This window comes from Notamacropus eugenii, chromosome 1, assembly GCF_028372415.1.
Source record: "Notamacropus eugenii isolate mMacEug1 chromosome 1, mMacEug1.pri_v2, whole genome shotgun sequence".
NCBI classification, from domain to species: domain Eukaryota; kingdom Metazoa; phylum Chordata; class Mammalia; order Diprotodontia; family Macropodidae; genus Notamacropus; species Notamacropus eugenii.
The window spans coordinates 708111244-708134776 of record NC_092872.1 but is presented as its reverse complement, the minus strand read 5'-3'; the positions used below and the strand labels follow the sequence as shown (position 1 = coordinate 708134776).

The 23533-nt window shown below is 42.8% G+C and overlaps 1 protein-coding gene across 2 annotated transcripts in view; it reads right to left on the bottom strand.

The window, feature by feature from the left end:
• Nucleotides 1–23533, bottom strand: part of CDH3 (cadherin 3) — a 46221-nt gene that overhangs the window by 7677 nt on the left and 15011 nt on the right. For both annotated transcript variants that reach the window (XM_072636414.1, XM_072636415.1), the window contains 8 exons: nt 15760–15965; nt 13953–14078; nt 5737–5892; nt 4770–4914; nt 4341–4513; nt 2962–3090; nt 1643–1828; nt 479–723 (listed from right to left, as the gene is read on the bottom strand). In XM_072636414.1, the coding sequence (XP_072492515.1) occupies nt 479–723; nt 1643–1828; nt 2962–3090; nt 4341–4513; nt 4770–4914; nt 5737–5892; nt 13953–14078; nt 15760–15965 (1366 nt within the window). The remainder of the gene's footprint in view (nt 1–478; nt 724–1642; nt 1829–2961; nt 3091–4340; nt 4514–4769; nt 4915–5736; nt 5893–13952; nt 14079–15759; nt 15966–23533) is intronic.

Sequence of the window (23533 nt, the reverse complement as noted above, 5' to 3'; positions counted from 1 at the left end):
AGGAGTTTCGTTAAATTATTATTCATTTAAAACACAGAGTGGGGAAGAAGTAATTTTGGAGTGGGGATGGGGGAAATCAGACAAGGTCTCACATAGGATTTGAGCCTTACATGGACCCTGGGATTCCAAGAGGTAGAAGTGACAAAGAAAGAATTCTGGACATAGAGACAGCCTGTGCAAAATGATACAAAATGTCATGAATGAATAAAGGAATGGAAAAGCACTTATTAGGTGCCTTTTGTACAGGAAACAGCAAACAAGCCAGTTTGGCTGGAACAAAATGTGTGAAAGGGAGAGTAATGGGAAAAACGGATGGAAAGACATGATTTTTAAAGCCAAACAGGGATGCCTAGAACATTCCATTCCTTTCCTCATCAGGAGCTGGAAACACAACAAATGGGGCTGGGAGCAGCCCAACGGGTATTTCCCAAACAGAGTGGAAGCTGCCAGCACCTGGCTCTAGGTAATTCTGGGGTACCTGAGCTTCTGATTTTGCTGTCTGTCAGGGTCCTGGGCAGCGTACGTGCAGATCTTTTCCCCCATATGCACACCCTCGTGGACTTCCACCACTTTAGTGGATGGGAGGAAGGCAGGCGCTTCATTCACATCCACTACATGCACTGTGACTGTGGCCGTGGACGTGGGCAGCTTCACCACGAAAGGAGCCTCATTGGACACCGAGACATGAAGAGTGAACTGGTTCTTGGTCTCAAAGTCCAAATTCTGAGGGGAGAAACAAAAGATCCTGATCCTGAGGGAAATATTTTCTGTTATTTTTTGCTTCTGCTAGGACTTTGTCAAGAAGAAACGAGGTCATGGTCACGTATACGCTTCCAGCACTCTATGGTTGGAGGAGAAGGGGAGCAACGGCAAGTTTGAGACCATTGGACCCTAGAGGCCCCTGCCAATGCTCTTCTTTTGCTCCTTAAAGTGCCTTTGCTTCTCCCTGGGGGTGACACATGTAAGGCACTCATAGACCAGATGGAGAACTGCTAATTCGGACAATTTTTTTTTATTCAGCAAACATTTACTAAGCACTCATTCTGCGCTGCGTATAGATTTCTAACACTAGGAATCCAAGAGAAAAATGAAAGGAACTTTCCTTTGAAGGAATTTACGAGTTTTTTTTTTTAATTTTATTTTTAAAAATTTTTTAAATTTTTTTAAAATTTTATTTTTGTATCACCTTTCTTTTCTAATATATCAGTCAAGAATTCTTTTAGAACAGATTTTTATTGATGTCTTTTGTTTTTACCTTTTCTACATTTTCCCCCTCCCACAGAGCCACTCCTTATAATAGATCTCTTAACATATAGGCATGTGAATACACACACACACACACACACACACACACACACACACACACACACACACAGACACTAAAAGTGGAAGAGAAAAAAAATTCAGCAGAACCAATCACTGAAGAAAAATTCTTATATTACCTGCAACATTCTATATCTATCTGCCCTCATCGCAGGTAAGGAGGGGAAAAGAGGGTAAATGCCTTTTCATACCTAGTCCAGAAATTTTTTTGTAAAGCATCAGAAAAATATCTAAAAATCACACTCCTTGGTCTGAAGACAGGTTCCCCTGGATCTGTGTGGGGAAAAAGGACTTCTAACCTCAGCGGTGGCAGGCTTACCTTTTTGGTTGTTAGGATGCCCTGGTTGTTCTCTGGGTCCGTAGTTATGGTGAAGTGGCCCCCCTCGTCCCCTTGTGTGATCTGGTAAACTGCTCTCCATGCTGGTGTGTTGGGAGCATCCAGGTCTGTCACAGTCAGTCTTTGAACTTCAACCCCAACCTTGTTTTCAGGCACCTCAGCTACATACTGCCAACAGCAAGGAGTTTGGAGTAGTTTTTGACCCAAACTAGTCACCTACCTTGAGGAACCACCATCCCCCCACTCCCTATATAAGCTACTTTTCTTGTCCTGATCCCAATCTCTTGAGCCTTGTCCCTCTGCCACATCAGGAAGGAGGCACAGATGACCTGAATTCCTGAGGGGATTAAGATACCTCATATGGTAGGAGGGTCATTGGTGCAGATCACCAAGAACCTCATGAAATATAGATATCCTTATGGTAGGAAAGCCATTGATTCAGGACACCAAGAGCATCCTGGGATATAGATATCCTTATGGTAGAAGAGTCACTGGTCCAGGTCACCAAGAGCCTCTTGGGATGTAGATGCTCATATGGTAGAAGGGTCATTGGTTCAGAACTCCAACAGCCTTCTGTACCTACTGTTGGGAGCTTGAGGCCTGCTCTCTGGTCAGCTGTGGTCTCTCCTACTAACCTCAGCTGAGATCCAAAGTACAAGACAAAAGGGGGGGGGGGATAGGAATTTAGAACAAAGGGCTGGTATAATAGCAACCCCTGGCATCTGAAGGATCATAGGCATAGAACTGGAAAGAACCTTAGAAGCCATCAAGACCAAACCCTTTATTTTATAGAGGAAACTGAGGCCGAGGTTAGATGACTTTCCAGGGTCACACAAATGGGAAATGTATGAGGTAAGATTTTGAAGTGAGGTCTTCCTAACTCCAAGCACATCCACTCGATCCATGACCATATGCCACCTTGTGGTCCAAGAGGAATCCAGTGAAGGAGTCAAGAGATCTATGGACCTTGGCACAGAATGAGTCATAGCAAGAGGAAGGTCACAGGTGTCACTCCTAGAGTTGAAGTTAGTAGTCATTAAGTCCATGCCCATCCTTTTACAAATGAGGAAAATGAAGCCCTAAGAGGGGAGAAATGATCTGGTCAAGGTCACACTGGTCATAAATAGCAAAGTTGGGGGTTCAAACCCAGGTCCTAAGACTTCCAATGAAGGGCTCCCTTTGGGAGACTACATTGTATTGCCTAGTAGAAGAACATAGTGATTCCAGAACTGTGCACTACAAGGGGGCTGGTTCAGAAAATTTCAATCCTCCAATTACTGATGAGGAAGGAAGGATGTTACCTTTTGGGGGTCAAACACAGGTGCATTATCATTGGCATCTGAAATCTCCACCATGGCTGATGCAGTGGTGGCAAGGCCTTCTCCTTCCATGTCCGCAGACTGGATAGTCAGTGTGTACTCAGCCACTCTCTGTTGGGGGAGAAAAGGGAAGGGTAAAGAGCCCAATTCCAGCTACGGTTAGAGGAAGTTCTCACAGGGCTTAGACTGAGAGCTGGAACACCAAGCCCAATCTCCCCAATTTACACATTTGGAAACTGAGGCCCACAGCCGTGAAGTGATTTGCCCTTACTTTTACTGTCACCCATGAACTCTGCCATCCAGTAATATTTGCCCCCTTGCTCTTCTTTAAATAAGACATGCCACCTCCTGCCTACTACAACTATCTTCTCTGGCTGTGCCCCACACTTGGCACTGTCTCCCACCCACCTCATCTTTGCCCTCCTGGCTCCCCTGACTTCTTTCAAGCTCAGCTAAAGTCCTGCCATCTACAAGAAGCCTTCCTTAATCCCCCTTAATGCTAGTGCCTTCCCTCTGTTGATTATATTTCCAGTGTATTTTGTATCTATCACGTTTGCACATCATCTCCCACATTAGATGGAGAGCTCCTGTCTTTTGCCTTTCTCTGTATCTCCAGCACTTAGCATGCTGCCTGGTACATGGTAGGTGCTTAATAAAGACTTGTTGACTTGACTTGCCTGAGGTCACATGGGTAGAAGGGGCATGATCTGGAAAATCCATGTACAACTTTTTTGGCCCTCCCTTTGTACCAGAGGTAGAGGTGCTCCTTAAAGCGTCTGTGCTTCTCCCTGGGGTATTTTTTTCTTTTTCTTTCATGGGGTATTGATATTATACAACAAAGTACATATATTTTACATATTTCTGAGTTTCTAAACTTTTTCTGTGTTGCCTGTGACTTCTGCAAAACTCCCCCCAAAATTTCCATTTAATTTTTTATGACAATTCGCAATATATCGAAATCCCATCATGATGTGGAAGGGATAACTATACATCAAGTTATTCATTTGGGACAAACCTATGAATTGAAGTGTGATGTGATTGATTCAATGGGGGGAGGATTAGAAAGTCTAAGGAGAAAATACTATACGTATTCATTTCACAGCTTCTTCTTCCAAAGATCAGGAAGGCTCATTTAGCAACCAACTAATTAGGCCAGCAGGGGGTTAAGCAATCCCCACTTTCCCCAGAAAGCTTATATCCTACTGGCTGAGAGCCTAGAGCATTTGAGAAAGATGAGGTGATGGCATAAACACACTAGTTCTCCAGCAGGGAAGTCAATGCACTTCTAGGTCGCTGGGGTAAGTTTCTTCAAGAAAAAAGTTGATGAATTTAAGGGTCCAGAGCCACCATGACTGACTGACCTCTCTGTCCAAGCCACTGGCAATCACACTAATGGCTCCAGTCTCTCGATGGATGGTAAACATGTGGTCATGAGGCTCCTTGGGATTCTGGTCCAGGATAAAGTAAGCGACTGCTCCATTGTGAGTGCTGGGATCATCTGCATCTGTGGCCAATACCTGCATCACAGAGGTACCTGCCGCAGAAAGAGAAGCAGGCTGTGATGTCACCTTTTTAGGGAGATTTCATTTCCTAGGCTAGTAAATTACTGAACTGGGACTGGGAAGAAAGATGAAGAGAGAAAATGGACTACTATGGACATCTTTCCAGTCCCTGGATCCTTCCACCTAGTCTCAGCTTCCTATTTCCAGGCTGGGAATACAATTCCAACGAAGGACACTAACTTGTTGGACCAATGGTATGTCCTGATTCTGTCCCTTCCTCCTTCTTACCAGGCATGGCTCCTTCAGTGACACTCCCCCTAAAGACCTCCTGGATGAACTGGGGCTTGTTGTCATTCTGATCAATCACAACGATGGAGATGTTCATGGGCTCTTCCACAGAGGCGCCATTTTCAGACACTGCATGTCCAAACAGCTGTGGGTAAAGAAGAAAATACAATGGCACTACCTCTTCTGGAAAATAACGTTGCTAGACTGAACTAAGGGCCCTTCCAAGCTCTCTCATTCTTGAAGCTGGTGGTCTTTACCAGGAACAGGAGCTCCTGAGACCCTTTCAAGGGGGTCTATAAGGTCAAAACTATTTTCATAATTCTACCAAGACTTATAATTTCTGATACAGTTGACATCTACAGATACAACCCACAAAAATAAAAGCTCCTTATGGGAAGGGGGCTATCCACAATTTTTAAGAGTATAAAAGGGTCTGTTCTGACACCAAAAAGTTGGAGAATTGAAGCTCTGATCCTAAGACTGAAATTGCAGTTAAGTTCATTCCAATGAGTATTCATTGATCACTTGCTCTATTCCATACATACAAGAAGTCTTCGCCCTAAAGGATTTTACATTCTTTTCAAGGGGTGGGTGGTGCATAACACATGAACAACAAAAAAAAATTATGTAATTAATAAATAAAGTGATTTCTGGTGGGGAGCAGGGAGATCACTAATGATTGCGAAGACCTTATACAGAAGATGGTGCATGAACTGAGACCCGAAAGAATCTAGAGGTATAAGAGACAGACATAAGGAAGGAAGGTATTGCATGCTTGGAGAGCAAAGTAAGCAAAGGCATGGGGTTAAGAGATGAAACACCACACCCTGGCAGCAGACAGTAGGGAGGTTTGACTGGAAATCAGCTCTTGGGCCCAGGACACAGATTCCATGTATGTCCCATTGAGGATAATCTTCATGTCCATTCCTCTAGGTGGGACTTTTTTGAGATCAGTCCTGTCACCTACCTCATACTTGGCGATTTTCTCCCGGTCCAGTGGCTGGTTTACCAGCAACCATCCTGTCTCCTTCTCAATAGTGAAGACCCCTTCAGGGGGGCTATCGGCCCCAGGTCCCGTGATGCTGTAGAAGATCTTGGTGGCTTTGTCCTTGTTGGATTTGAGCTGGAGGCAAAAGAGAAGTTGAAGGGTTGGGGCGGGGCAGGAGAGTCACAACTCCCATTGATGTGGCGCTGAAAGGTTTACCAAGTGAGTGTTACTATGCTCATTTTAAAGATAAGGAAACTGAGCCAAGAAAGTATCAGCAACTTAATGGCCATCGCATACCTACTAAGTGTCAGAGCCAGGATAGAAATTAAACAGAAACAGCTCTAGACTCCAAAGGCTGTAGCTCAAGTACCAGAAATCATGCATCTGGAAAATGATGGTTTGGGGGGGGTGGTCACTGCATTAGGAGTAAAAATACCTTGGGTTCTAAAGCCAGTTCTCCCACTTAACTGCATACACCTGATTTTCGCCATTTGTAAAATGTGAGACGCAATCATAATATTCAAATACTAGACGTTTGGGTGACTTTTGTCAGGGAAGGAAATTCTCTCCACTAAAGCAGATCACAACTTAGGTTCTGTTTGGTTTTTCATTTAGGGAGGGCTCCTCCTACTTCTCCCCTCCAAAATCCCTTTAATGTACATATAAGGCTATTTCCCACCCCTATACCCCACCCCACCCCCAGCTTAGAATGTAAACTCCTTGGGGGTCTGGGACCATTTTCTTTTTTAAATGGTATTTGTATTTTCAGTACCTGGGCATGTAGGACGTGCTTAGAAAATGCCTGCTGTGTAGAGCCCATATCAGATTGTCCACTATCTTATTGAGGCATGGGGGGTGGGGGTGGGGGGAAGAGAGACAGATTTTAGAACTCAAAATTCTATAAAAGTGAATGTTGAAGACTAAAAATAAATTTCCTAATACAAGCTTCAGTTATGAATTTCAGTTGGTTCCTGAGTTATTCAATAAGAATTAATGATGGTACACTGGGAGTGAGGGGCCTGGATGCTAGATTACCTTTCATTTTTTTTAAGTGACATCAATTTTTTTAAAATTTCTAATTTTTTTCAAATTAATTTTCATTTCTAAAGCTCTGGGACCGTGGAATTGGGATGACCTAAGTTCAAGCCTAGCCTCAGACATTTCCAAGATGTGCGACACTTTGGACAAGCCACTTAACCTGTTTGCCTTGGTTTCCTCAACTGTAAAATGGGAATAATAGCAGGAATGGGAATAATAATTGGGAATAATAAATGGCAATAATAAAATTACCTCCCAGGGTGGTTGTGAGGATCAAATGAGATAATACTTGTAAAGCACTTAGCACAGTGCCTGGTAATATAACAGACGTTACATAAATGTCATCTACTATTATCATTAGCACTTACTATCTTTTCCTCCTCTGGCCATTCTATTTGAACAATAATCAAAGAATTAAAGAAAATCTTCATAACGAATATACACAGTCCAGGAAAATAAATTCCTACGTTTACCATGTCCAAAAATGTATATCTGAAGCCCAACGCCTCTCTCCGGTGGGCAGCATGATTCCTCATCAGCGGACCCAGCATCCATCACTATACTCAACAGAGTTGTAAAATCTTTCAGTTTTTTTATCCTTTGAAATGCTGCCATTGTACAAATTGTTTTCTGGGTCCTACTTCCTTTCCCTATATCAGTGGACGTAAGTCTTACCAGGACACTCTGATGTCACTTCTTAATAATGCAATAGCATTCCATTACATTCAGATAGCATAATATGTTCAGCTAATTCCCAAGTAATGGGTAACTCCTCAGTTTCCAGTTATTTCCTTTGAACTCTTTAGGGTACAGGTCTCATGGAGATGTTGCTGAGTCAAAGGGTACATATAGCCCATACCCTTTCAGTCATAGTTCTGAGTAAATATGGTTCTGGGGAAGTTTAAGTTGTCGAGTTTCATGTGTCAGAAACATCCTGTTGGAAGACTGAATATAGCTTTATGAATGGAGGGGGCTTTCCAGAACTGTTGAATCAAGGTACACCACTACCGGTATGTCACTATTTTGTGCCTGTTTTCTTACCACCCCCTCCAATATTTTGTTACTTTCCATTTTGGTCACTTTTGCCAGTCTGATGGATGTGAGACGGGACCTCAGAGTTGAATTAATTTGCATTTCTCTAGGTATTAGTGGTTTGGAACATTTTCATATTGTTGTTAATAAGTTGGATTTCTTTTTTTGAAAATAGCCTGTTCACATTCTTTGACCATGTATCTATCTATTGAGGAGCTCTTATTCTTGTAAACTTGAATCAGTTCTTTATATATCCTGGCTATGAGATTTTTATCAGAGAAATTTGCTGCAAAGATTTTCCCCAGTTACCAGTTTCCTTTCCAATATTAACTACATTAGTTTTATGTAGATAGAACCTTTCTAATTTTATGTAATCAATATTGTCCATTTTATCTTCCGTGGTCATTTCTATCCTTTGTTGAGTCATGAATTCTTCCCTATCCACAGATTTGAAACATAATTTTCTCCTTGTGCTTTTAATTTACTTATGATGTCCCTTTTTACATCTAAATCTTTTTTCTATTCTCTTAATTTTTAATTTTCAATATTCACTTCCATAAGATTTTGAGTTCCAAATTTTCTCCATCTCTCCCCTCCCCCATCTCAAGATGGCATGCATTCTGATTACCCATTTCCCTAATCTGTCCTCCCTTTTATCACACCCCCTTTGTCTTATCCCCTTCCCTTCTATTTTCCTGTAGAGCAAGATAGATTTCGATACCCCATTGCCTGTATATCTTATTTCCCAGTTTATATAAAAATAATTTTTAACATTTATTTTTAAAAGTTTGAGTTCCAAATTCTCTCCCTTCCTTCCTCCCCACCTACCCTCATTGAGAAGGCAAGCAATTCGATATAGGTTATACATGTGTAGTCATGCAAAACATTTCCATAATAGACATGTTGTGAAAGATTAACTATATTTCCCTCCATCCTATCCCACCTCCCATTTATTCAATTTTCTCCTTTGACCCTGTCCTTCCTCAAAAATGTTTGCTTCTGATTACCCCCTTCCTCCATGCGCCCTCCCTTCTGCCATCCCCCCTCTCTTATCCCCCTCCTCCCTACTTTCCTGTAGGGTAAGATATATTTTCATACCCAACTGAATACATACATTATTCTCTCCTTAAGCCAAATCTGACAAACTCTTTCCCTCTCACCTCCCTCCTCTTCCCCTCCATTGTAAAATACATCTAAATCTTATATCCATTTGGAGTTTATCTTGATGTGTGAGATGTTGGTCTATACCTAAATTGTTTTAGACAGTTTTCCAGTTTTTTCATAGCAGTTTCTGTGAAATAGTGAGTTTTTACCGCAGTCGCTGGGGTCTTTGCACGTATCTAACTCTAGGCTACTCAATTCATTATTTTCTGCATGTTGTATACCCAACCTATCCCATTCTGTCCTCTCATACTTTCTCGTCTTGCTGCTCCCCACTCTCTTCTTCACAAATAAGGTGATAAAGAGAGGGAGTTTGCCTGACACTTGTGATCTGTGAATGAAATGGAAATGTCTCCTTTTTCAGGCTGAAGCCCTTCTCTTCCCCTTGCCCTGTCCCTTGTCCTAAGACTTTACTTTTTCGTTTCCTCTTAACACATCCTTTCGTATTCCTATTTTCAATGTCGGAGTTTACTTTGCTTATGATTGATCCCTTATTTGTTCCTGCCCACCCCCTCTGTCTTCCTTGCCCCTGACATCTATTTTGAGTGTAATGTATTTCAATACTGAAATCTTTGTATTTGTTACACACATGTATGTGTGCAAGTATATATGTAATTAGGTTCCATCTTCCTTTACCTACATGGGATTCCCATTTTTTTCCCTCCTTTGTTCCATGTTTGAATGTTCTTCATCTTATGCATTTCTATTACATGATAGTGATTTTTCTCTCCTGCTTTTCTTCCCCAGTATAGTCCATGATCCCTCTCATTTCTACCTTCTTCTGAGATCATTAAAATAAAACAAAACTACCTCCAGAGGACACTTCCAGGTCACATGACCAACAAGATGGAGGACCACACACTTCTTCTGATCCTCACAACCTCTCCAAAATAGGAGCTATGCACAAGAGACAAAGCAGTTTTGGAAATCTCCACAATTTAGGACACTCAGAACCAAAATAAGGTGAAAACCCAATGAACTTAACAACAGTAAACGCCAATAATATTTATAATCCCTGGCTCAGCAATCCATCCCCAGACTCCAGGCTGCACAAGTTGACCCAAAGGCAACAGAACTCAACCCTATACCCTTTTCCTCCAGTGTCTTAAAAATTCAAAGGGAAGCAGCTTGTTTAGGCTGTGACAACAGAGTGTCAGAGATCTGTGCCACAAGAGAACTCAGCCAGAGAACTGAGGAGCAAAGAAATTGGGGGGAAGGGACAGGACCTCATTAAGCCTGAGGAAAAGACCCCAACATCTAGCTGGGGAAGATTCTACACCCCGCGAAAGCACTTGAGAAAGAGACCAAGGCTAGTGAACTGTAGGTTGCCAAGCATAGGAAGATGAGACAGCTTTGAGATCCAACCCCCAGGGAAACTCTCCTCAAATAAAAAGGAGTCAAAAAGTGAGCAATAGGGGAAAACAAGGGAAAGAAGACTGAAATTATCAAAGCTCTCAGGAGGAAGAAAATTCAATTAAAAACTTGAGCATAAGCAGATAAATTAACAGGGAAGATAGTAATAGCAGAAAGAAATACAGCTTCCAGATCAGGAAAGAAAGCAGACATTTAAGAATAAATGTTTCAAGACCAAGGACAATGAATTAACACTTGATGAAACAGAGGACTCCATGGATTCCCATGAAAGTAGGAAACCATAGCAGGATGTTCCTGGATGGTTTAAAAAATAAATAAGAATTGTGAAAACAGAATTTACTCCTGCACAGCAGAAATAATTAGCTGAATGGGAAAACTTGATTTCACAGTGGCAAGTCTCATCAAAGAAATAAAAGAGAAAATAACATTGAAGATGCAAATACATAGAAATGAAGGACAATCTAGAAGAAGAGAAGGAAAAAGTAATAACATTAAAAGAAAGCATGATGTCTTTACAACAAAACATATTGAACTTGTAGACAAAGACGTCTAGAAACAACTTAAGAAAAATGATGCCTCGGTCTTCTGTCATATTTGTCTTTCCTTATGACCCTTAAAGATACAGTGTTCTAGGAAGACATGTTTCTTCTCCTCCTATTAGCATGCAATTAATTCAACCCCATATAGTACCTTCCAACTGAACGTAAGTATATATTGTTCTATGTTTTTCTTAGCATCTGTGTTTCCATATGGAAATCTTCAATTTCATTAAAGGTCCATTTTTCCCCTGGAGGATTATATTTAGTTCTGCCATGTTATTTATTCTTGATTATAAGACTTTATATCATTTTCCTTTTGGAATATCATACTCCAAGTTCTATTCTCCTTTTTTATGGCAGTTCTATCTGTGGCTCTTTGGTACTAAAATGCTTTATTTTTGGCTGCTTGTTATATTTTTCCTTTGCCCAGGAAGCTACGGATTTCAGCTACGACTTTTTTTTTAAGTTGTCAACATTCACTTTTATAAGATTTTGAGTTCCAAATTTTTTTCTCCCTTCCTTCTTGCCAAGACAGCAATCAATCTGATATAGGTTATACATGTACATCTTATTAAACATATTTCCATATAAATAGGACATTGATTTTGAGTTTTCATTCTGGAGTTTCTTTTAGGAGGGGACTAGCTGATTTTTTCTATTTTTAATTTGCCCACTCATTCTAAGAGTGCCAGGAAGTTTTTATTTATGATTCCTTGAAACATCATATCCAGGGTTTTTCCTGTTCATGTTTTTCATATATTCCAATAATTCTTACACATTATCTTTCCTTGATCCAATTTCTAAATTAATTGTTTTTAATATTATCTTTCTTACACTTTTTTCCTATCCCCCTCTACTACCTTTTAATTTTTTTCAAAAAATTTCTTGTCCCATTGAGTTATTTTTCATTTGGTTCACTCTGATTTCCAGAGCTGCAGGTGTATAAGGGTTCCCACCATGTGATCTATGGTGTCAATTTCCCTTGTCATTATTTCCTTATTAATCCATTTTGTATCTCGTTTCATTTCTTCCAGGTACTCTTGTAATCCTGGTGGCTGGGCATTTTTTCTCTGAAGCACTATAGGGCTGCAAGGTTTTCCCCTTTGGTCTCTCTTAGTTAGAAGGTATTTCTTCATTGTACTGGGTGTTTCCTTTGGTTTGCTTATCTCAGTCTCAGAGCATGCACCAAGCTCCATTCCCGTAGGCCAGAATAGTGTGAGTAGCTCCTGCTTGGTCCTGAGTTTGACGGTCCCACTTTATACAGGAAGTCCTGTTGTTGAGTCCTGTTGTGGCCCAGGCCCAGGCTGCCTGACATTAGATTAGTTCGGAGCTACCTGAATAATACTTGTGGTCTTTATTCTGCAGTTTGGCGCTCAAGGTGGCCCTGCCATTGAGGCCTTTTCCTATACTATAAGGACTACTATAAGGACTCCCAGGCCTTCCCTCTCCTCTCATGGGGCTTAGATCTGCCTCCTCACTGACCTCTGTCAGGGGCCCTCCTCTCCCTTCTGACCTCTGCAAGTTTCTGGGGCTGTTCTCTCACTGAGCTCTTGTCATGGAACTCTAGGGCTTTCCCTGTGCTGGTCTCCACCTGGGGTCTCTCTTTTGCCACAGGGACCTGGGGCTACACTCCCCAAGTCAGGCCCTGTCTGGAGTCTTTGCCTTGCCTTCACCATTGGGCTCTAGGGCTTTCCTCGAATTGAGCTTTTCCTGAGGTCTTTGTGCCACAGGAACTCTAGGACCACTCTCTTGCTGGGATCTTCTTGGATCCCCTCTCCAGTTGACACAAAAACTCCTTCCTCCTCCTATTCTGCTTCTTCTACTTCAGGGCTTTTGCAGGGTTTCTAGCCATCTTTCCATGCAGGCCTGACCTGAGTAGAAGATCCTACAGTTGATTCTTCTTATTTCTGTTTTAAAGTTTTCCTGGAATGTTTGTGGGGGAGCTGGACTCCTCTAGGTCCTAATACTCTACCACCTTCCCACAAGCCCCCCATGGAAGGAGAATCCTAGAGAGTTGCTACGGCACACTCAAATGAAGGACTTATGGCTAGAAAGGTCAAAGGCAGGTCCTCTTGACTTTAAGCTTAGCACTCTGTCCACTAGCCATGGCTGCCTTAATAATAGTAATAAAATCATCAATGATTGTCATCATTATTATTCACTGGACTTCACATTTCATTGATATATGAAACTCCCTTTATGAAAGATGATTGACAACTATTATATAATAATTAATGACAATAATTTGTACAGTATTAATGAAACAGAGAACAGGTCCCAGCAGCTTCAGGTGGCAAGAGAAAGCCGCACACCTCCTTAGCAAAAAGGAGAAAGATGAGAGATGAATAGACTTTCTTGGAACACATAATGAACAGGTCAACATCCTATAGAAACACTTTTTTGGAACAAAGAGACACCATTTTTCTGAGTCACTATCAAGGCTGAAAATGGGCACACGCCATTGGATATGTCTATTGTAACCCAAAGTGGTATACCTCTGGATGGAATCCATGAGTGGCCATGATCCAAGAATGCAATCCTAAGTGAGAGCCATGTCAAGTCAGGTTAAGAATGGTGATTCAGGACCCAACCATTGTCACCAAAAACTACAGAAGGATTAATCCTTACGAAGCCTAGACTTAGTAATCAAAGTCAAATATGCAATGAAACACTGTAATACATCACTACAGAAGGTAAAAATTCAGCACCTGCCAAATACCTTCCAAGATGTGACCTGGTGGTTTAAACAATTCATCAGAAACTCTTCACCTTTCATGCACAGACAGTCAAACTCTCATACTTGCTGCAAATACAGAACTCAAAACCTTCTGGAGAGCTCAACCAGTACCTTATTACAACCAGACCAAATTGCCGCTCCAAATCACCATGAGCCATAAAAACCCAAGAACGATGTTTTTTAGCAGATGTTGCTACATTAAATCCTCCTAATCTCCATGCTACAAGGAACAAAAAACTTTCCAAAAAGAGACTTAACATGGGATATCAAAGTCATGGGGGAAATAGGACGAGAAGCAGAAGGGGGATCCATACCTGATTCAGCTTCTGGGGAAAAGGACCCTTCCCATTTTCAGAAACAGAGATGGGAGGCACAACCCATTCCCTCTTCCGTCTCCGAAGACTGTGTTTGGATGAGGAAGGCTTCAGTGCCTGCCTTTCCTAAGAGAAGAGGCAAAGATTCTTTACTATTGACATGAAAATAGCTGATGTATACACCCCTCAACACACACCCCTCTCCTTTCCAGTTGGGAAAAGGACAAAAGAGAAAGGAGGTAAATAAGTAAGGTTGGTTATGCATCCACATGGGACCTGGGACAAGGGCAGGGCTCTGGGCAAGGTAGTTTCCCTAGTATTCTACCCCCCCACAAAACACTCCCCTGGAAAATGAGAACCTCAGGCCTTTTCCAAAGAGCTTCAAGGCTTTCTCTGAAGGGTTTAAGTTGTTTCATTTATTCTCAACAGCTCCAAAAGGTAGGTAAAGAGAGGCCAGACAACTTATCCTCATTTTACCATCAGGGTATCTATGTTCTAAGATCCCTCCCAATCCTGACATTCTGTGTTCTATGGCTTCTCCTTACTCTGACATTCTCTAAGACTGCTTCTATCTCTGACATTCTGTGTTCTAAGGACTGTCCCACCTTTGACATTCTGCGTTCTGAGGTCTCTCCCACCTCTGCCATTCCATTTTCTAGGGGCCCTGACATTCCTGTCCTAAGGTCCTTCCTTGCTCTGACATTCTATGTCCTAAGTAGGTTCCCATCCCCCTCCCCCATTTCACCCCCTCCTTACCCAGCCCTGACATTCTCTGTTCTAAGGACACTCCCAGCACTGACAGAAACCTAGAAAATTCGCAGTTACTTGCATAATAACCCTTTCTAGTCATTTAACCCCAATTTACCTCAGTTTTTTCATCTACAAAATGGGGAGAATAATAGCACCTCCAGAGTTATTATTATATATTTTTATTGATGTTATCATTATTTATTAGCATATAAGAGATACGATATTATCATAGTACTTTGAAAACCTTAAAGAAGTTATAGAAATGCTAATAATGCTTATTGTGATTAACCAGGTGTCAGGATAGAGCTTTGCTTTGTAGGTGAATAAGCAGGTATGCATGACTTTCAGTTCCTTCTCTAATATTTTATTCCTCTTTGTGGCCCCTGACCTTCGGTTTTAGTGTTGGCCAGAGAATGCCAGGTCAGAACTCCCTGTATCTGTGGGGAGTTGGCCTTCCCTGATCCCTTGGGCTTCATGCATCCTGCTAAAAAAAAAACCTGATTCTGCAGCCAAGATGGCTGGAGTTATTTGGCCCAGACTCCCTACTATAAGTCATTGGACATTGGCCTCCAGTTTGGCATTTTTGGGTGACATTCTCCCATGCCCTCAAGGCACTCTTACAGCTGCCAAGCTCACTCTCCCTACAACGACGATGACAACTACTAACTACTACTACTACCACCTCCACTACCACTACCTAACTAGCATTTATATACCTCCTACTATGTGCCAGGCACTGTGCTAAGCACTTTACAATTACTATCTCATTTGATCTTCACAGCAACCCTGGGAAGGCAGGTGCAATTATTATCCTCATTTTACAGATGAGAAAACTGAGGCAGACAGAGGTTAAGTGACTTGCCCAGGGTCAAATAGCTAGGAAGTGCTTGAGGCTAAATTTGAACTCAGGTCTTCCTGACTCCAGATCCAGCCATCTAGGCAGTGTTGCACCTTCCCACTTGCCCATCCTGCTAAGAGCCAGTCAGAGCTCAGATATCCCCTCATCATACAACTCAAACGATAGGTCCTTGCTATCCAAATAGAATGCTCCTGTTACCTCATCAGAGGGGTCCTGCTTCTTCATTACTGTCACGGTGACAGAGGCTTTCTGGCCACTGGAGTCTCTGGCATGGATGGAGAAAGTCCTCCTGTCCTGCAGGAACACCGGCTGTTTCACCAGGATTGTCCCGTCACTCCTCACAGTGAAAAGATCATCGGTGCTGAGAAGCTCTAGCATCTGTCCAGGGCACCTGATCAATGCCACTAAGGAAGGTAGGAGAAGAGGACAAAGGTGTGATACCAAAGGAAATCCAAAAAATCCAGACAGGAAAACAAACTGCAACTTTGCTACAGTCGTGCTGAATGGAGAAAACCCACCCCTGAACCACCAAACCCAATGGCTCAAGAGTTCACACTTTCATATATAGTCTTCTTTTTAGTTCTTTGTGTACCACAAAATTCCTATTTATGGATTTGGTTCACAGTCAAAAAGAAAATTTAAACACAAATGGAAAAAAAAAGGGAGGAGAATGTTCCAATGCTAGACGTACTTCGGGGAAAACACTTGATAATCCAACTCAACCCTATAACTACATAGAGACTTAATCAGGGTATAGCAAATTGTGCTTTGTTTAGGATGTCACGTTTAGAAGGATTTCTCTCTTTGACACCCATACCCACCTCTCTCTTTTCCCCATCCTTCTGTGTGTGTATATGTCTCCTCTCTCTCGGTTTCTCTCCCCTTCTGTGTGTCTCTCTCTCCTCCATCTCTCTATCTCTCTCTCTCTCCCTTGAGAGAGGAGCAGCAGATTGGTATATGGAAGGTTTAAGGTGGAAGGTGTGTATGTGTGTATACTCTTAACGTAAGCCTTCTAAATGGGACCTCTGGTCAACACACAACTTACCATACCCCAGTTAAGTCTCTCCATAGTTATTAAGACCAGAGACTGAAACCCAGGTTTGGATTAGCTGACTCCAAAAAACCTCACAAAAGTCAGAACTAAGCAAAGAACACATCAAGATTCCAGGCAAAGAAAATGCAAAAATGGTCCCTGCCCTCAAGAAGCTGTATATAAATTAAATATACAAAGTAAGTACAGGATAATTGGAAGCTAACCTTACAGGGAAATGGCACTAATAATAATAATTATTATAAAAACTAACCTCTATAAAGCACCTACTAGTGTCAGTCTCTGTGCTAAGTTCTTTTACATCTCTTTACATCTTTTTTAAAATATCTTTTACATCTAAGTGCTTTTCATCTCATTTGATCCTTAAAACAATCCTGGGATATAGAAGCTACTATTATCTTCATTTTACTGATGAGGAAACGGAGCTAGAATTTAAATGACTTACCCAGGGTTACAAAGATATTTAGTATAGCTTCTGGGGGAGATCATGAAGGGCTTCCTGCAGGAAGCTGAGCTGAATCTTCCTGACTTGGAATGAGAAAAAAACTGAGTCTGAGGCAGGATTCTAACTCAGTTATTCCTGTGTGACACTGGTTGAGTCACTTAACCTCTGTGCCTCAGTTTTTCCTCCATAAAATGGGGGCAGTAACAGCACTTACTTCATGGGATTGTTTTGAGGACCAAATGAGTTAAAATATATCAAGAACTTGTCAAACCTTAAAGGGCTACATACATGTACATTATAATAATAATAACTACTGTTATTGGAAGCCAGGTAGTCTAAGGCTAGCAGCATAAACAAATTTGTCTACTGTTATGTAGACAAAATGATCGATTCTTGGGTTCTTTTTTTTTTTTTGTTCATTCACCCCCGCAACACACACATACACACACATGCACCGATCCTTGAATTTATCACATTCACAGGATTTAGAGCAAGATCGAACCTTGGAGTTTGCTTCATAAATAAAGCAATAGAGTCGGATGTCATAGATTTAGAACCAGGGTGGATCTGAAAGTCCAATCCAGCCTAGTTTCCCCTTATTTTACAGAGGAGGAAACTGAGGCCCAGAAAAGAAGTGAGTAGCAGCGCCCAGAGGGAAAGCCACATTTTCTGATTCCAGATCTGAAACATTTACCCTCTATCCTTTGCTCCCATCCACAGAGAGGGGTTTACCCTGCTTCTCCCTTGTGACCAAAGGCACAGGTCTCTGGAGTTAGGAGGTGCCACCTGTGACCAGGAGGGCACAGATGAAGCTGACTGAGTCCATCAGCCCTGTACAGAAGAAATGACAGAACGAAGAAGGATGTCTCTGTCTGGGGTTGGCGTGAAAAGGGGAGAGAAGGCTGGATGGGAAATACCCCTAACATCTGTAGTGCTGTTCATAGGCCCTCATCGTGGTTTGGAAAACACCACAGGCTCATGGGAGCAACAAAGGAAGATCATCTGGTGAAAAGGTTGGAATGAGCCTCTGAGCAAGGGCTGATCACCTGGAAACCTGTTTCACCTCTCTGGCGACATCCCCCGAGGTAGGGAGTGCCAGGCTATGTGTGACATGGAGCCTTGGGGAAGGGAAAACTGGACGTTTAACCTGGGGAGGAGTATGCCTGGCCCAGCAGGCCCTAGTGGTTAGGCTGGAAGTAGATGCTTCAAAGAGGGCTGCCATTTTAAGATCCAAGGCCAAGCTGCCTTCTGTTCTTTGCCCCAAGATCTACTGCCAAGTTTTTTGGGACAGTTTCTTTGGATCCTGTTTCCTCATCTGTAAAATGAAGGTAATAAGACTTTACAACCCCAAATCATATCCCCTGATCCTCAGTTTCCTCATCTGTAAAATGGGGATAATAAGACTTCACTATCTACCCTCAGTGCTTTTTAAGTCTCCTTTTCTCTAACTTAACAACCCTGACCTTTGTTTTTCATCCTCATCTAAACTTCCAATCCCTCCACCCTTCTTTCCCAGGCCATCACCCTGGCACTGGCCACACCCTTGCCCCTTCCTAGACTCCATGGTGAACATAATCAAGTTGACATTGTCCTCTACTCAAGTCCCTTGACCCTTCACCTTACCACCTTTTTGTTCTCACAAACCCCAGTCATGTTCATTCACATCATCCTCTTTGTTCCCGTTCAATGGAACTGAATAAAGTCAGAGAATATAAAAAAAACCATGATGACTGGGTCCAAATTTATGTTACGTGATCTCAACAGGGCCATTACCAAAAGGAGCAACGCATTCCTTTCATGCTTCCTTCATGGATTCACAATCTTACTCACCATGGCGGCTCTTCCATACCTTTTCATCCCTTCTCAAACTTCTCATGATCTCCTCACCCCCACCCCACTCTCTCAGCTGAGAAACTTGCCTCATATTTTACTGAAAAACTTGAGGCTGTTTGTTATGAGTTCCCTTTTCTCTCTCCTTCCTCATCTCCTATCACTCAGATGTCTTCTGCCACTCTCTTCCTTCACCCCTGTCTCATATGAAGAGGCAGGCAGCTCTTATTGCCAAAACAAACCCTTCTGCAGGTACAAGCCATCCCATTTCATCCCATTTTCCCCAGCAGATTGTCCCTACTTTCATTCATCTGTCTCCTGGCTGCTTTCCCTCCTGCCTAAAAACATCCATGTCTCCTCCATCTGAAAAAATCCCTCCTTCCTTCCCTCCCTTCCCCTCCATCCACCCTCGTCCCCTTCAGATGTTGTCCCATATCTCTCTCTTCCTTTTGGTGGCTGAACTACTTGAGAAGGCTGTCTGCGATAGACGCCCCACTTCTTTTCTCCTCATTCTTTTAACTATACTTGACTGAAACTGTTCTCCAAAGCTACTAAGGAACTATTGACTGCCAAACTCTAAACACCCCCTTTCCCATCCTTCCTTGTCAATGGGAGTTAAGTGACTTTCGCAGAGTCACTGAGCTAGTCAGTGTCTGAGACTACATTTGAACTCAGGTCCTTCTGATTCCAGAACCGGTACTCTATCTGCTGCATCACCTAGCTGCCCCTGATGCCCCTTTCCCCAATTCTCATTCTTGACTTCTCGGTAGCCTTTGAGACACTCTTGACTACCCTCTTCTTGAAAATCCCTTTTCCCTGGGTTTTTTGGATGCCACTCTCTCCTGGTTTTCCTCCTATCTATCTGAGTACCCTTTCCTGGCCTCTTTTGAGGGATCTTTATCCAGGTCACATCTGTTAACCACACGTGTTCCCTAAGGTTCTCTCCTTGGCCCTCTTCTCTTCTTCTAGCTATTTCACTTGGTGATCTAATCAGCTCCCATGGATTCAATTATCATCAATTATCCCTTCTATGTAAATGATTTTCAGATCTATTTATTCAGCACTAATTTCTCACCTAAACTCCAGACTTACAACTCCAACTGCCGGTTGGATATCTGGAACTGGATGCTTCATAAACACCTTAAATTCAACATGTCTGAAACTGAACTACTCATTATCTTTCCCCCCAAACTTCCCTATTAGAGTCAAGGATACCAACATCCTGTCAGTTATCCAGGTGCCGTCCTCAATTCAACTGTCTTGATCGTCTCCATGTTCAATCTGTCGCCAAGTCTTGTCAATTTTATCTTCATTACACCTGTACAGAGGGAAGCTCTTCTGACACCACCCTAATGTAGATCGCATGACCTCAAGGCTAGACTACTACAATGGTCTTTGGTTGGTCTCCATGCCTCAAATCTTTTCCCACTCTAATCCAATCTCTACCCATCTACCACACAGATCTTCCTTACAGATCTGACCACATCACACCTTTATTTGATAAATTCCTGTGGCTCCCTAGCACCTCCAGGACCAAATATAAAATGATGTGGATTGGCTTTTAAAGCCCTCTATAACCCAATGCCTTCCTATCTCTCCTAGTCTTCTTACATCTTATTCACCTGCATACCCTCTTTGATCCAGGGACTCCTTGCTGTTCTTTTCACAAAACACAACATCCCTCCCATCTCCAAGCATGTTCTGTGGTTGTCCCCAGTGCCTAGAATGCCCTTCCTTCTGGTTTCCTTCCAGTCTCAGCTAAAATTCCATGCTATGCAGGAAGTCTTTCCTGGTCCTCTCCCACTGCTAATACCTTCCCTCCAACATTGCCTTTCATTTATACTGCACATATTTTATGTGTAGCCCTCCCTCGCTTAAATCCAATTCACTTGCAAGTCATGGCGCCACCTTCAAGAACAAAAGACAAGTAACAACATGTATCTTACATGTCCATAACTGTTTGAATGTTGTCTCCCCTTGTGATCCCCTTGAGGGCAAGGACTACGTTTTTGCCTTTCTTTGTATCTTAGCACAGTGCCTGGCACTTAATAAATCCTTGTTGACTAATGGATTCACAAAGACACAGAAATGTAAATTTTTCCTACCCAGGCAGGGTCCTTAATACTAAAAAAAAAAGTCTGAAGTTACAAAAGGCTCCCAGTCCTCTCCTATTTATAGTGTTTCACTTAAGCAAGGTGATTTCCATTAAAATCTTCAGTTACCTCATCCTGGCATGGAGATGCTTCGGGCTTCTCAAGGGCTGTGTCAGGAGGACACAAGTTCTGGCAAGTTCTAGGCCAAGCTGGGAAGGCTTCTGAAGGGGGCCTGGCAATGCCTATTGGCCGGGGAACAACCTGGCCAAGTTTGGGGAAAGGCTTACCACCAAGCGAGCCACAGGGTAATGAATTTCTTGCCTGAAGCAGCTCATGAGGATCACTGGAGGAAGTATTTCTACTGCAAAGATCAGAGATCTTTGAATAGAGGAGGAAACTCGTTAACAGAATGACCACAATATTTGCCTAAAATCGTTTAGCCCAAACTAACTGGTTAAGGAACCACTAAGAATTCCAGGCAAATTCAGATAGAGAGAGTGTATAATGGGCCAGGACAGAGGACAGCATGTTCTGAGCATAGTGAAATGGGAGAAAAGAGGACTTGCGCCCCAGAGTATGGTTTGTGCCCATCAGTCAGGTTGTATCTCACTGGACAGCTCCCACCCCAGACAATAATCCACAGGGTAGAAGTGGTAAGGCATCGTGATAGAGAAGTGACGGTAAGAGGGACGGGTGTAGTCTCCCTTCCTTCTTCCACATCAAGTGTTCAAAACCTAACAAACTTGAGGATCCAGCTCTCTCACTTCCAGTTACCATCCAGGAAAGCTCTCCAAGAGCTGGAATTGTTTTTCCTCAAGGGTATCTAGCAGAAGCAACGGATACTTAATAAACAAATGGTCCCTCTGCTTTGACAACAAGCAGAAAGTACTGGTCTACCTTGAATGAGACCCAGAGAACATGAAACACAGGGAGGGTTAGGGGCAACTTCTAGAACGGGGGGGGGGGGGGGGGGGGTACAAGTAGGACTGTGGATTTTAGTCCAATCCTGGGGGAGGGCAGAGGGAGTGGCATGGCGGTTGCTGCAGCCAGAGCAGCCGCCCTGCCCCGGATGTTTGCTCAGACACTTGTAAGAACAGGAGCTGCTGCCCTGACAGTCAACCACTGAGTCACTGGTGAGGCAGGATGATGGTAAACCCGAAGCCTCAGGGCCAGTTTTAGTACTCTTTTGTGCCAATTCCATTTCCTGTCATCTGATTGCATCATCCCTTTAAAACATGAAATTGATTTGAATTCCATCTTTATCATCACTCATCCCCCTTCTCCCACTAGTCAGTGATGTAACGCCACTGAAGGAGCCGGATTTCTATTTTCACCAGCAGCCTTGGGCAAAAGCAAGTCCAGTCAGCCCACTCGGACCTCAGTAAGTCATGGGAGCCAACCTCTGCCTCTTGCCTTCTCACTGAGACATAAATACTCCCCAAGCATGGGACTAGGGCTAGACCACAGGGCGCCAATGCAGGAGAGCTGGGGATCGGGACAGTCACTTAAATGTGGGGAAAGTAGGGCAGATGTCCTGCTGGGGACACTCAGTACCAGCATGACCTTGGGCAAGTCACTTAATCAATCAACAAACCCTTAGGACCGCCCTCCTAGGTACCGGGCTCTGTGCTAAGCCCTGGAGAGAAAACTTTCAAAAAGCTTACATCTGAATGGGAGAAGTGATATGTGTGTATATAATGCCTACTCTGTGCCAGGCATTACAGTGCAACAAATAGCTCATTTGACCTGAATGTACAAGACAAATCCAGATGGAGGGACAGCCTTTGTTTCCTCGGCCTCAGTTTCTCCACCTGCAACATCAATAATAGCTAACGTTTACATAAGCCTTTTAAGGTCTGAAGTCACTTCAGATATACCATTTCAACGATCCTGCCAGGTGGGTACCATTCTTATCCTTATTTCACAGATGAGGAAACTGGGATTAAGAGAAGTTAAGTGACTTGCCCAGGGTCACACAGTCAAATAGGTGACTGAGGCAGGACCTGAACTCTGCTCTTGCTAATGCCAAGTCCAATGCCTCCCTTCCAGTTCTAGAATTATGAAATATCATAATGCCTCAGTATTCCAATCCATACAATGGGGCTAAAAGGACATGCCCCACGGCAGTTAGGAGGTGCAATGGATAGAGTCTAGGCTCTGAAGTCAGGGGTTCAAATATAGCCTCAGACACTTTTTAGCTGTGTGACCCTGAGCAAGTCACTTAACCCCAATTGCCTCAAAAAAAAAAAAAAAGAAAAAAGAAGGAAGGAAGGAAGGAGGGAAAGAAGGAAGGAAAGGAAGGAAGGAAAGAAAGAAACAAAGAAAGGGGGAAAAAAAGAACCTGCCCTATCTTTCTCACAGGACTGTCATGAGTACTGCAATAGATAAAACTCTGAGCTTGGAGTCAGAAAGAACCGAGTTCAAATTCTTCCACAGTCACTACTGGCTAGGTGAGCACAGATAAATCACTTAATTTCTCTGGTTCTCAGTTTCCTTGTCTGTAAAATGATGGGGTTGGATTTGGTGACCTCATTTGATCTCTTTTAGCCCAAA